General features: G+C 37.7%; 1 protein-coding gene across 13 annotated transcripts in view; it reads right to left on the bottom strand.

Moving 5' to 3' along the window:
* The window catches only part of Mbd5 (methyl-CpG binding domain protein 5), a 377,887-nt gene that overhangs the window by 53,286 nt on the left and 309,600 nt on the right, over positions 1-15,001 (bottom strand). For all 13 annotated transcript variants that reach the window (XM_085834930.1, XM_029474046.2, XM_085834925.1 and 10 more), the window contains 3 exons: positions 13,115-13,217; positions 11,933-12,113; positions 5,100-7,235 (listed from right to left, as the gene is read on the bottom strand). In XM_085834930.1, the coding sequence (XP_085691056.1) occupies positions 5,100-7,235; positions 11,933-12,113; positions 13,115-13,217 (2,420 nt within the window). The remainder of the gene's footprint in view (positions 1-5,099; positions 7,236-11,932; positions 12,114-13,114; positions 13,218-15,001) is intronic.

A 15,001-nucleotide genomic window follows, 5' to 3' on the forward strand; every position in this document is an offset into this window, starting at 1 on the left:
GCACAGAGCACTTCAAACTTGCAAATCACTAGCATCACATGGGAAAGAGAATCTAGGCTTTAAAACCCTGAGGCTGAAATGTTTCCGCTAGGAACCAGCATCAGTTCAGTTACAACTGTCAAGGGGCCCTGCTGCCTTCTTTAGGCTAACAAATGCCCCGCAGCTACCAAGTCAACATGGCCATCTCTACCTGTCTGCACTGTAATCCCCTCTGGGCAGGGCAGAACTTCCCTTTGCCTTATTTACTGGCATGGTATGACAATAAATACACTGAGCTAATAGACTCAGTGGCTTTTTGTGGTCTCATTATTTCATGGTCTTATACCTACCATTTCATTAGAGTTTCAAATGTATTTTGTGCTGAGTGCAAACATTTTCATTTGCTGTTAAGAATTTACATAACACACACATATATGTATGTACATACTCATGAACATATATTTATTCATAGGTTTATTTATATCTTGATGAGTTAATGCACAGAGTTAAGGCAAATAAATGTTTGTTTGTTTCTCTTCTGTCACAAACCCATACTCTTGTCCCTCAGAGCATTGTAATTTCATGTGCTTAAGCAGAGATGATTGTTTTTAACAGGAAAAAGTATTTTCTAGTAAAGATATTTTAAGGACTTATTATATGGAAAGCAGCATGGTTATTACTAAGAATATTCATATAATAACTTAAACCCTTCTGTTTGTACTCTGTGAAAGATCACAGGACCAAAAGCAGGACTAGCTATAGGGATGGAAGCAGGCTCTGGGTCATGGCGCAGGTGCTGTTATTTGGAAAGCAGACTGGTAAGCCCACTGAAGTTTGCTGGTCAAGAACACTTGACTTTTAAACTCCCCTCTAACATACTTTGTCTAACAGGACATCATACTCAGGTGCTGAACTTTGTCTCTCAAAAACCTGAAAATTATGTACACACGGTGATGTGTGTGGGAATGAATTTGTATGCGTGCAGGAGAGTGAGTATGTGTGGGGTTTGGAGGTCAGTGTGAGTTGTGTGATGTGTGTGGGAATGAATTTGTATGCGTGCAGGAGAGTGAGTATGTGTGGGGTTTGGAGGTCAGTGTGAGTTGTTCTCCTTAATTGTTCTTCATTGGATTTCCTGAGATGGAGGCTCTTACTAAACCCAAGGCTTACTGATTTGGCCAGATTAGCCCCAGGGGTGGGTCTGTGTCTTCTAATGCTGGGAGTCCAGGGCTGTGCCACTATGTATGGCTTTCCACACGGGTTGTTGGGGCTTCAAAGTCAGTAAACACTTTACTGACCAAGCCATTTTCTGTGTCTGGATTGAGGTAGGGGACTTTGAGGTCTAGTTTCTAGATCCATCTACAACATTTCTTGACAATTTAGGCACATCACCAAGGATCTTACTGTTATGTATTAATTGGGAATATTAGGCTTGCCTTGCAACTGATAATCAAAAGGTAAGAGATACTTGCACACACTTCAAGATAAAATATTCAGAAGCACTCATGGAAAGGTAACTTAATTAATAAAACACATAGCCTTAAGTTTTTAGAATAAAGGAATTTAGTATTTTTTATATAACCACACAATCTTTGCCTCCAATTCCTATAACTGAACTGAATGCTTAAAAATGTGAATACAGAATTCACATATGGGCTTGTAAACCAGTATCTTTAGAGTTTAAGACAGAACGAGTCTCCTTGAAAAACATTCTGAGGGGCTAGAGGGATGGTCAGTGGACAGAGGCATCTGCTATGCAGGCTTAGCCATCTGAGGTCAAGCTCTGGCGCCCCCTGGAGTGGAAGGTGAGAGTGGACTTCACAGAGTTGCCTCCGATGGCCACATGTGTGCTGTGGCACACGCCTGCCTTCCCCACTGCCTGGAAACATGTGATAAAAAAAAAAAAAAAAAACTATTTTGAAAATTAGTTACTTATTGAATTAAGCACAAGAGCAAGTCATTTCTTAATGTCTTCGTGTTGTATTTCTGATTTACACATAAAAGATTGGGCAAGGCACTGGAGTGAAACGGTCACCTGTGGTTAGGCTTTGTTGGGAGAGTAGAGTTGGACCATGCTTCCTATCAGTCTGCCACTGTACCATCATGCCATGCAAGACTCAAAGAGCTGACATCGTCCTGCTTCAGGTCTTCAGAAGCATCACTCATAGGGAACTGATCCTGTGTCAGTTATAAAGGTCACCAAATACAGTTCACATATTCGGGGAATTCTCTTGATATTCTGAACAGCTCATCGGCACCTACAGAAATATTCTAATCATGTGTGCTATGATACCAGACTCCAAAGAAAGAAGGCGGAAAGAACTGGCTTTTATCTAAAACATATTAAAAATTTACATCTGTGGATTGTCACATGACTTGAATAATAATTTGAAAAGGAAATCAGTAATTCTGGAGACTAAACATTTCAGATGAACTTACGTAGCTGAGAAGGTGATTATTTCAGGATCAGAGAAACCTGAGTTCTAATCCTGGTTAAGTTAGAAGATTTTGGTTAGTGAGGTTGTCTGAGGTTCAAGTTTCTCATCTGTTAAATGAAGACAACATTTTATACTATGGGCATCTATACAGGCCATGAATAATGAGTGGAGTACTTGGCACACAATAGCTATTCCATGATAGCTATTTGCAGCATTTTACAAATAAAATATGGTAGCACGTGCTTTCAATCCCAGCACTCAGAAGGTCAAGACAGGAAGATCATGAGTTTGAGTTCAGCATGAGCTATGTACTTTATCTCAAAACAATAGAAAAAGACCAAAAGGTGCATTTCTCTACTCTTACAAAGAAAGCTGTTGCTTTATTCTAAATGCCTAACATCACTGTTCAATGAGTATTAATGAAAGAACAAATACCAGTGTAAACAGGTATTTATGCCAGGCAATTATGATAGTACATTCAGTTGACATAATTCACTTCATAACATAAAAAATTATGGGGTAAGAATCCGTTTTAGAATTTACCTTACCAAAAGAATTCATCAGTAAATCAACCCATATTCATAGTCAGCTGATCTCTGTACAACAATTAGTATTTAAGTTTATTAGATCTAATATTTTCAAGGTTTTAACTGACCTAGATTTCTACTAAGTCTAAAGTGTTAGCCTACACGTGCTCAGCCATATGCGCCACACTGCTCAACATTTGTTATTATTCTTTTGGGTATTCATATGCTAAAGCTTTCCTTATTTTAATAAACTTTCAGCCCATGTGCCTTGATACCCCATTATCAATCTAGGTTATATGTTTATATGGATAAATGAAACAAGAAAATAAATGACCAAGGCTATATAAAATAGGTCTAAATTTGACAATCAGAAGAAACAAGAATATAAATAAATGTCTTTTTCCCATAATATAAACATAAAAATACATCATTATTGAAACACATACATTTGCACATATGAACGTAGACCTGACATGAAGCAAACTATGATAAAGGAGTATAAAAACTGAGTAATAAATGAGACTAACAATGCTTTACCGAAATGACTGAAGGCATGCTCAATAAATATAGTACATCTTAAAACACTTACGGACTTACTGTTGTTTTAATTTCTAAGTGCATATATTAAAACTTTTATTTGTACAGTATTAGCTAAAACAGCATGAGTCAGCGAGAAATTGGAAGCCCATTATGCACCTTTAAACACATAAAGTTTCACAAGGGTCCTCAAACTAAGAATAACAAGGCACTAGTTACTTCAAATCATTTTAAGCCTGCATTCTTTTTTTTTTTTAAACACAGGAGATCATTGTGCAGTTCTTCATAGAATACTGACATCCAAACAACACAAAACACAAACGGTGAAAGATGGCAGTGTAAGGTGGCAACACCAGGAAACACTTGACTTTACCTTTAACAGACAAGTGGATGGTAACATTTCCCACACAGTGGTATATGCAGCCTATACACATCTACACGGTAACATACTCGCAAAGGTGTCAGCAGTTTTCTCATCATGACTAGTGATCTGGTTTTTATTTATTTTGTGGTGCTGGGATTGACCTCAAGGTCTTGTGTACACTGGACAAGGGCTCTTCCATGGAGCTAACCCCAACCTCCGATGGTTTAGTTTTTAAATCCTGCTCATTTTAAATATGAATGCTAGTGTCCCTGCCCTCTTTTATTTCCTCCTTGTCGGTTCCTACAAGTCTGAAATCGTGTTACATTTTGAGTATTTTCTCTAATGCTTCCATGATCATCTTTTCTGTTGCTTCAATGATTTACCTCTCTAGTATTCCAGGAATAATTTTTATAATGATTTCTAAAGATTTTATTGTGCAAAACACAGTTTTTCTAATGTGTTATTTCTGTATAAACTTGTATCCATTAATGGTGCATGAATATTTAGAATAATTTGGGTCCAAAACCTTAATATGGATGCTAAAAATATAGTTCAGTTCTATGAGAAATTTTAAAGGAATTTCATGATAAAAAATTCTGGAAATCAGGTTTTCAAGCCTCATTTTATTAGAAAATTTAAATTATTTTTTAAAAAGGAAGTAGCCAATATCCATCTTTGAATTTTCTCGAACAAATAGCAAAGGAGAGCAGACTACGGTGAGAAACACATTAGAAGACAGCCTCCTACTCCCACAGCCGCTAGTGATCCTTTCCTACCCAGTGACCTATTTCTGTTGAGCAGCAAGAAAAAAGAAATCCATTTCTTTTGGCCTTTCTGGATTTTCCAAGATGAGCCTCATTTACCTGTGTACAAACCAAAGCTAGGTAAACAACTTCCATATTGGCGTACGCCAAGGACACATCTCATGGACCAGGACACCTTGCCTTCTGTGGCTTCCTTTGCAGTGTACAGTCCAATGGTTATGAAATCAATTGAAAGTCAAACAATATTCAAAATGACACAGATGGACAACAAATAACAAGAACACACGGAATCCTCTCAGTTGGTATTCTTTCTAAAAGACAAGTCCCTATCCTTATCATTCTGTAAATAAAATTATAAATACTAAAGAAATGAAGAAAATATTCACAATGGGGAAAGGAACATCTGTTATCATAATAAATATTTTGGTACAAAAATTTAAAAACTGTAGAAAACTTTAGTACCTTTGGGTACTTTTTTCTAATAAAATCATACCTGCTTCAGAACTTGTTTGATTATAGCTGCTAACAATGCTGTTTGGTATCACTGGAGTGGAGGACGTTGAAATTCTTGACTGAGGTGGATTGGGATGTAATGAGTTTCCTAAAGCCATGCCCGACTGACTGAGCATCCCACAGTTCCCGCTAGCCTGAATCTGATTTATTAAACCTGCAAGATGGTGGTTGGGGACTGGACTGTTACTGTGAACAAAGTTAGTGTTTGCATTGTGGCAGTGCACGGCTTCCCCTCTTAAAGGTATGCTCTGTGTCAATGAATTCTGAAGAACAGTGGAATTCATATTAGGATCTGGAAAATGCAGCTGGTTAGCAGAGCAAGGCAAAGCAGTATTTGATCCCCCACAACCCGGGGTACTATTGCTACTCAAGTGAGAGCTTTGACAACTCATAGACTGTAGTAACTGAGACATTGAACTGATGGGAAATGACCCCTGCCCATGCTTCCTTAGCAAGTCAGGTCCAGGTTTAGGAGCTGTAGAACTATCCATTTGGGACTGTCTGAGCAAACTCAACACTGTGGTGGGTGGCTGCTTTCTTTTCCGTAATGAGTCTTTTTGCTGAGACATCAACTTATCTCTTAGTGCTGCTCGACCACTTTGACCTTCACCTGTTGGGAGAAGCATGTTGGCAGTTGGAGGGAACATGGTGTTTAAAGTGCTGTGTCCTTCAGTGTTGCCGCTGCTGGCAACAGCTCCAGAATTGTTACTGCTGCTACTGTTGTTACCAGCAAGTTTGTTTTGATTTGCTAGCTGTGCTTTGGCTGCTGCTGAGAGTAAACTACTTGCTGGAAAGGAGGCAGCATTGTGCTGGTTCAAGATCTGATTTAAAGGCATTCCCAGCAAACCAGGCTGACTCTTTACAGAACCATTTCCGGCAGGTGCAGTAGGAAAAGCTGCACTGCTTGGGGTATTGAGTACATTACTCATTCCAGCAATTAATGGGTTAGGGATATCCTTGTACTGATGATGTCCATCAGACTTGGTAGAAGGGCTTGATGGCATTGATGGCCTTGGGGAACCTATTGTTGACCTTGGTGACCTAGGTGGAACCTTTATGCCACTACAAGTGGCCTGGGGTCCTACAGGTGGCATCATGAAATTTCCATGATCTGATGATGTGGAAGATGAGCGTGATCTTTGGGGCGATGCCTCAATCCTTCCAATTCCAGTCCCCATCATGTGCACTGGGGATGTCACTGGAGAAGGGGACAGGGAGGTTGAAGCTGAATGCTGAATTCTTTGTACATGACTCCCGTGATTCATATGACCAGGTTTTACAGTTGGCAAAGGGAGATTACTTGGCAAAGGAACAACAGCAGGAGGCATGCTTACATTCATCACAGGTACCTGAGAGTGGACATTTGAATGGAAACTGGTTGGATTAATGATAATAGGGTTCTGATTCACTGGTTTACTAGGAATAGGGTCAAGAATGCCAAGTGGATCTTTCTCAGATGTTAATGGCTTTTTCTGAAGAGCACAAGAAGGTGGAGGAGGGGGAGGTGGGCCTTGGGGTGGTTTGTGGTGGAACATTGCTCGTGGTATTTCCATATTAGTTGAAAAATTACACATTGGTTTTTTCATTACTGGACTCTTTGTAGTCAAGGTTGGGGAAAGAGGTATATTAGTTCTTCCAGCCATTGCACAGGATGACTGTACGGGAGAACCATGTAGCATTACTGAAGGTGGAGAAAGAGGAGTCCTATTTAGGTGAATAGGGCTGGAATTGGGAGCTCCATGAAAACCAGGGTTATTTCTTGTGAAGACATCAGGGCTTCCGAGCGGGTCAGTCCTTGGAGAGATTGAGCCATCTCCATAGATCTGGGACCCTGATGATGCTGGGCTGGGCAGGCCTCCATGGCTGCCACGAAATGGAGATTTCTGTCCATGCTCACTACTGCCCAATCTCTGGCGGGGGTAGACAGGGTGGAGCTCCTGCTGCTGGCTTCCAGGCAGGTCTTGCATGTATAGCCTTCCCATGGCATTTGATGATCCAGTCATTAACTTGAAAGGATTCTTACATTCTGGCATTACAGAATTTGTAATTCCTTCATGAGACTTGTTTCTTACTGATCTTGGAGTTGCCGCCCGTGAAGGTACTACTGGAGTTGCATCTGATGTGAAAGAGAAAAAGAATTTCATTAGTTGTCTCAATTGTTTTGGGACAGTTGGGAAGAAGAGAGAAAAAGAGAAAACAGAGGAGGGTGAGACAAGGACACCTGGGAATGCAGATTTGTAAGTGAAAGCCGTAACTCTACACATTTAAAAGAATTCTCGAAGCCATATTAAACTTTGATTTAAACAAAGTCTATTATTCATCCTTAAATGATGAAAGGTTCTCAGTAACTACTTATTATCCTTGTTTACTCCTTGTCTGTTAAGAACGCATGGCCATAACAATCAGTACAGACTGACATTAGTCATTTTAATATTCAGAATTTGAAAAGCCAAGACTGACAGCCCAGATGGCGAAGGCTGTTTTGCTGCAGTTGCAATTTTTAAGAACAGTCACAACAGAAAATTTGTAATCTTTCTGGCATTTTTTTCTTGTGGTGCTTAAATAAATTGCTATTTGCACAAGACAATGAGTTACTCTGTAACTGTTTCTGTTACCTAACTGAAACTTCCTGAGATGCTATGGAAATAGTTCCTTATCGTAGGATTTGTCACAGTAAGAGCAAGGCTCTTAGTTTCTGTGATTTGAGTAAATGACGTTTCAGTTCTTTATTGCAGCAGTGATAACAAGAATACATGTAGTGATATAACCACACTTAGCTTCCTGGATGGGAACTATCTGTAATTCTGTATAATACAATTTCTTAATTTGTTCTTATTGTGAAGACAGCTTTAGTTAACCAGCTTGGGTGAGATATTACAGTCCTTTTCTAAGGACAGACTTCTCATGTAAAGTGTAGTTGGGATGTTAGCGTCTTCAGGACTGTGTTGCACTCCAGCACTCCCTTTCACATCAGCTCATCTCTCCATCTTTTCAGAATCCTTCAGTTCCTTTGGAGATCAGACAGGATATAGGCAACAAAAGTAAGCTGGCTCATCATACAGAATTTTCGGTCTAAGATTTTTAAAGAAAAAGTTTTAAGGCCCTAAGAATACTTAAGTATTTTATAATGTTGCACACCTTCTAAAACAAAGATGGCAAATAATACCCATATACTAATTCCCATTCATTTGTATTGGCTGCTTAGAGAGTTGTGTTGGAAAGAACGCTGAGAGAGCTGCACTTTGTGAGAAATGCCAGAGTCTCTATGGAGGCACAGGAGCTGGAAGTGCCACCAATCATACTATATATTTGCCATATCTATTTTGAGACTTAAAAGCATATTAGCAATTATACTTAGTTTCATTTGCAATCAGAGATACACTTAAGGGATAATTACATACTTAAAATGAATCAACTTCTACTATTTGCAAGAGAGTATACAGGTCAAATCATATAATAACTTTGAAGACAGCATTTCTCCATCATGGGCACAGAGATTCTAGCTAGGAGAGGGCTGAGCATGTGTTCCCAGTTCCCGACTGGAATATGGAGACTTTCTGATTCTAGTATCATAGGGGTTCTTTGAAAGAGTAAGTATTTTGGGACTAAATAACATAACAGAAGACACAGGATACACTTAACTGAGGCTAATTTTCTTGTTAAAGAGGGATCATTAAATGTTATTAATTAAAGGAACAAGGGATTAAGATATGCAGTTCGTGGTACTTGGTGGACAGTGAGAATAGAGTTAAATGTAGTAGCATCACTAGCAGGACCATGGACCTGCTTGCATTTTTAAAATTATCAATATGCTTATATAATTATCTATAGTCCCATGATTAAGATACAGATAGCAGTGGCATTTTTTTTTTATATTCAGCTAATAGAATTTATACAATAGTTGTGGTTTAGAAAGAATTTCTTCTATATCTTGGGATAAATTGTTATCTTTAAAATAATAGTAATGTTAAATAGACAAGAGTCAGGCTGATGTTGAATGACAGGGGCCAAAGTACAGTTAGCAAGTGTGAAATCTTGGTGCTGGTCAGGTACTGTCAAGTATATACAGGTAGAGCATTTGAAGGAACAAATGGAAATGAAGTTAACATTTATGCTAAAGGGAGGTGAGCATTGCTTTGTAAGTCTGAATTTTAAATTACTTAAACCTCACTTTATGGTGACATAAACTCAGGAAACAAAGCTTGAGTGTGAAGCTAGTAAAACAGTGCACTTAATTCAATCAAACACACTGTTCTAAAAGGAGATGTCACACATCTCTCATGGTAGCTTCAATTTCAAGAATTGAACTTGTATGTACAGGTACAGTACAAGTCCTAGTATACGATTCTGCTAGGGTTTTTAGAACAACAGTGCAGACTGCAGAGACAGGCAAATGCCAGGATACCACAGGGTATGATATCAGCATGTTTAAGAGCAGCATGAGCTGGAGTTGGCTCAGTGGTTAAGAGGACCTGAGTTGAGCTCCTAGCACCCACATGGCACCTGACCACATCTGTAGCTCCAGTTCCAGGAGACCAGGTGTCCTTATCTGACCTCTGCTGGCACCAGGCATGTATGTTGGTGCTCAGATATACAGACAGCCTTAAATCTAAAAACAAGAGCATATGCAACACGCGCAAAATTCATGCAAAGTGGTTAGTAGCTATGCTAAGGTGGCAGGGCAATGTTAAACTATAATAACTTATTACCATCAAATGTACACTTACAATGTTAGAGCCAATTTGAAGTTAAGAACCTATACCTTGTTAGGAAATAAGTTCCCTGAAAGATTGGTTTTTCTTATCTACTTCAGTTCAAAGTTAGTGGGTTATTGTACAGAAGCTCTCTGTTAACAGCACCTAAATATCAATTTTTCTCTCAACTCTTGGCCTGAGGTCTTTTAGTATGTATATGATATGCAAATATTCTTGCATCCAGGGCTCTCATTGGTTTGGCTCCAGTTTACTTATTATTATTTAATCTCCTACTCAACTCAGATTATTTCCATGCCATCTCCTATGTATGGCACACTACATATGGTATATAATTATGGATAAAGTTTCTATTCTTTTTACATGTAAATTATTTTTCAAAGCTAGTCTTGTTTTGAGTTCTTCCATACAACCTTGGGTGATGGTTAGACACATCATGGTGATATTTTTAAGAACTTTATAAAACAGAATCAGCTGTCTACTGAATAGACACTTGGGAGCTTAGCTACATTTGTTTTGAGTTACTGTTTCAATGTTAGATTATAGCTCCTCAGCCTCACGTAATCTCACAGAGTACAAATTGATCATTAGGGAAAAAAAAATTAACAGTGAGAAAGTCAAATGGACCCAATCTTAAGCAAGTAATCAAAGTTAATGTTACCAACACAAGATTAGCTGACATCATGTGCTTCTTGATGAAGATATGACATCATTCACATAACATTCCTGCCAAACCTGGCATAAATGTAATATGAGGAAACAATTATGAAATCCAAACTGAGGAACATTCTGTAAAGCTAGCCCATGTGCCTCAAAAATGTCAGTGTCATGAAAGATTGACACAGACTGGGGAATTGAAGAGTAAAGAAATGGAAAAGCTAATTACAGTGTACAATCTCAGGTTATATTCAGATCCTAAAGTAGGAATGAACTTTTAATGCTAGCAGGGTTATTAGTAGGAAAATAAAAGGAACTTGAATACAACAGGCTACATATTAGCTCCTAGAATTTTATCAGCATCATTGGATTGTGGTGGCACAGAAGAATATCCTCTCCCTCTACATACACATGATATTATATCCTTCATCAGAGAGTTTCTGATGTTAGCAAGAATATTTATAAATGGCCTGGAAGATCAAACTTTACAGCATAGGGGAATTCTACAAATACCCTGGCACTTTTCTGTACCTTTGCAATTTTTTACAAAGGAAAGTGTCATGGCTAGTGAGGTAGCTCAGTAGGCCAATGTACTTGCCCCTAGGCCTGACAACCTGCCTTTGACCCATGAGAGAGAATCTACTCTTGCAAGTTTCCTTCTGACCTTCACATATGTACTGTGACCATGCATGTGCATGCATACACAAACACACTTCAATACACAAATATACTAAAATTTTTACTTAAAAAGAGATTGTGTGTGTGTGTGTTGTCGGAGTGTGCCGTAAAAAGCTCTTGGCCAAGTGTTCTGTATTCGGGTAGGTGCTTAATAATTAGCTACCATAATTAAAAAAAAAGTAACATGGTTAATTCCTTTTTATTTAACTGTGATTGACAATGGGCTTTCTCATGTATTATATCCTGGTTACAGTTTTCTGTAGCTCTACTCCCCTCGCCCCCCAGTTTCTCCCCTCCCATCTGGATCCACCTCCTATATCTCTCCCATTAGAAAACAGACTTCTAAGGGAAAGTAATAAAATAAAACATAATAAGATCAAACAAACTTCTAATAATACTGGTAAGCTATATTGGGACTTGATCTTATCCACTGAAATCTAGCCCTATGTAAGTGGATGTTTTCTATAAAACAATGTAGTCTTTATTCCTGTTAGCTTTTCTGTATGCAGATACAAAGAATTTTAATTTGCTGGTTAGTATTGATTTTGATTATGCAACTGTACGTTATGAATAAGAAAAATTTAAAAACATATCCATGGTAATTTTTTTCAAAGAAAATTTGCTCTTTGTACTCAAGATGTTAGAACACACAAAACTGTGGATGTTCAAAATAGATAATAAGAAATCCCTTGCAAGGTGATTTCTAGCTATTCTTTCTTTGGAATGGAGTCAGGAGATTTGCTAACCCTGCAGCAATGTTACATACTTGTTCCTCCTCCAGGACTGGTGAGCACCAGAGAAGGATGCGGGGCCTCCATGCTTTGATGGAGTGTGGCCACTGCAATGATTTTTCTTTTATGTATGCATAGCTTTGTGACATCATCATCTGCCTTAACATCTTCTGCAGTTCTCTGCTTCACAGCAGCTCCAGGATCAAAATTAAACACCTGGAAAAAAACCACAGATTCTGTTTATAGTATGTCTAGCAAACATTTAATAGAAAAACCTCTTGTTTACACAGAGAAATGCTGGGCATAGATTAAGCTACAGACAGGAATTAAGCCTTTAAGGTTTTAAATGGAAGGAAAACAACTTTACATAATTTAAAAATACTTCTGGCCAAATAAATTTTTTTTAGTGAAAGACAATGAAAATTATACAAATTTTATGATAGTTAATTTAATTAAAGACAGGGAAGGGTATAAAATCTAATAATGTTTATAATTTAGGTACTTCCTGACGGCGTGACAGCACAGAAACAGATGGAGCACACTGTGAAAAACGTGAAAAGCCACAGCATCCTATATCCTTGTTTTTGCCAGAGCATCCCGGTCTGCTCACTTTTATTGCTACATTAATATTACCTCCTTACTGATCTAAAAATCTACTGTATGTCAAAAATTCTTATTATATAAATTTATTTTAAAAATATGGTAATATACAAAAAGAAAAAGGTGTTTATTAATCATTAGTTTTAAAATTAATACTAAATGTACATTTCAGAGAATAATTATCTATTTTTTTAACCAAATAATATTTCACTATTTTAAATTATATTGCTTTTTTACTTTGTAAAGCAGTAAAACTGCTTCATATTCTTATGATGAGAGTTGAACTTTGTGATTTTAAGAATATCTATGGCAGATTTAGCAATACCAGTGCAGAGACTATCATTACAGATTTGAGTAGCCATAGTAGTGAATGAACATACTGTACTATATATAAGCAAAGCTCCAATGAAATGTTCAATATGTCACCTATGAAAATGAATCAAATTATTTTTTCACAATCTTTAAGCATTCCAAAGTGCATATAAGATAACTGAAATGAATGTAAGCTAGAAAACTAATGTAAAAGTGAGATGCCAGGTGAGAAAAGCGAAAACATGAAATGACCCAAGCCAAACCCTGACTGAAACCCTGCTGCAGCTCTACTGTGAAACGGTTACCTTGGGAAGAATAAGAGGACACTCCAAGCCACACTTGCATGTTCCGTCAGTGAGCAGGTAGGTCTTAACCTGGTCCAAGCAAGATAACAAAGACCCACTGGGACTGCAAAGATAGTTAAAAAAAAAAACATCAGGAAATAATTTTGACTACATATATAAATGTATACGCTTTTTAAAAATAAAAAGTAAAATTTATAGACTTATTGGCCCTTCATGAGATATTATTTTCCTAGTATGGAAAGACATTTTATTTCCAATATTATGTTAGGTATTAATTACAGATGCTAAAAGCATCTCTTTGGAATGGAAATATTTTTCAGGAAAATACTTATTTTTCATAGAAAATGAAACAAATTAATTTTTGAAAATTTGGGATTGAAGATGGTAAACTTCTATTCTTAGCAAAGGACAGAAACAGGTAAGATAGGAAGAGGAAAAGTATGTGAAAGTAATGCTGTTCATCTGAGCTATAAGATCTGCTTTAAGCTGGTTGAGAAAAGTGAAATGGCAGCATGCTGAGTCTCAAACCAGAAAGTCTAAAGCACAAAGAAGCTGGAGGGAGCACATTTCTCCTGTGTCTGCTGCTGCCCGTTGCTGTGGAAGCAGAGGAGCGTCCAGCCACACTTCTTCCCATCCCCTCTGTGTGCATCTCTCAAGATGGATAAGTGTGACCCAATTCAAACTCCACTAAACACAGAGAGACTGACAGAAAGGGAAAGAAGGATTAGGTAGAACTGACAGAAGATGGTAAATTTTTGAAGAAATGCAGTGTTAGGTATCACAAATTGCTGTATAGGTTTCCATGCTCAGGTTTTCATCCATGAAGTCAGTAAAATAAGAAAGCATAAAGTCATTTTAAGTCTATACATTAAGAACTAAGTTTATATTTTAGGATATTTTATTAGTAGGTTGATTTTTTTTAACAACATAAATGCATTCCAAAATTTGTATCTATTAAGAGAATATATTTTATTTGTGACTCTTTAGAAAAACCTTTCCTTAAGCCTTATTCATAAAAAAAAAAAATACCATTTCCCATGCAAAACGTCACTCCTGGATAGTCTATTCTGCATCCACAGAAGCACAGACAGTACTTGAAACGGGCTAGGTTAAGATATGTTTATAAAAAATTATACAAGTCACTTTGGCACAAAGAAAAGGTCTAAAAAAAATTCTCCATCTTAGTTGAGTGATCTATTTAGATGACATGAAATAGTAATAATTTCACAATGTAGACTGGAATTTCACCATAGCAGACCGGCATCACCACAAATGCCTTTGTAGGCCTGATAATCTTAATTAAAAAGTGCAACTAACATATATCATATTTCTTTTCTCTTATGAAGAATTATTAAGTTTAACACCAAGAAACTGCTCAATATTCCACTTAAAACAAAGTTTATGGACGGCAAGCTACAGGGATTTAATTGTAAAATTTAGCCTAAAGTGAAGAATTCCTAAAGTCTATTAAGAATACTCCAGACACTTTAAAAATACTTTCCTACCACTCAGTTCAGTCTTTTTCTTCAGTTGTAGCTCTTTAATTAACTTTTGGTAGTAATAATTAATGTAAAAATAGTTATGTCTTAAATCACAGATAAAGCTTACAGGATTGGAAACAGGTGGCAAACTTAACTAACATGCAGCCTCTGTGCCACGAAGCAGGAACAGCTGGAAACTAAGCTAATAATGAGCTGTGTGCATGGCTGTGTGCAGGGAGCTGTGTGCATGGCTGTGTGTAGGGAGCTGTGTGTATGGCCGTGTGCAGGCAGCTGTGTGCATGACTGTGTGCAGGGAGCTGTGTGCATGACTATGTACAGGGAGATGTGTGCATGGCTGTGTGCAAGGCTGTGTGCAGGCAGCTGTGTGCATGGCTATGTGCAGGGA

This window comes from Mus caroli, unplaced genomic scaffold (genome assembly GCF_978045245.1).
Source record: "Mus caroli unplaced genomic scaffold, Mus_caroli_1 scaffold_2, whole genome shotgun sequence".
Classification (NCBI taxonomy): domain Eukaryota; kingdom Metazoa; phylum Chordata; class Mammalia; order Rodentia; family Muridae; genus Mus; species Mus caroli.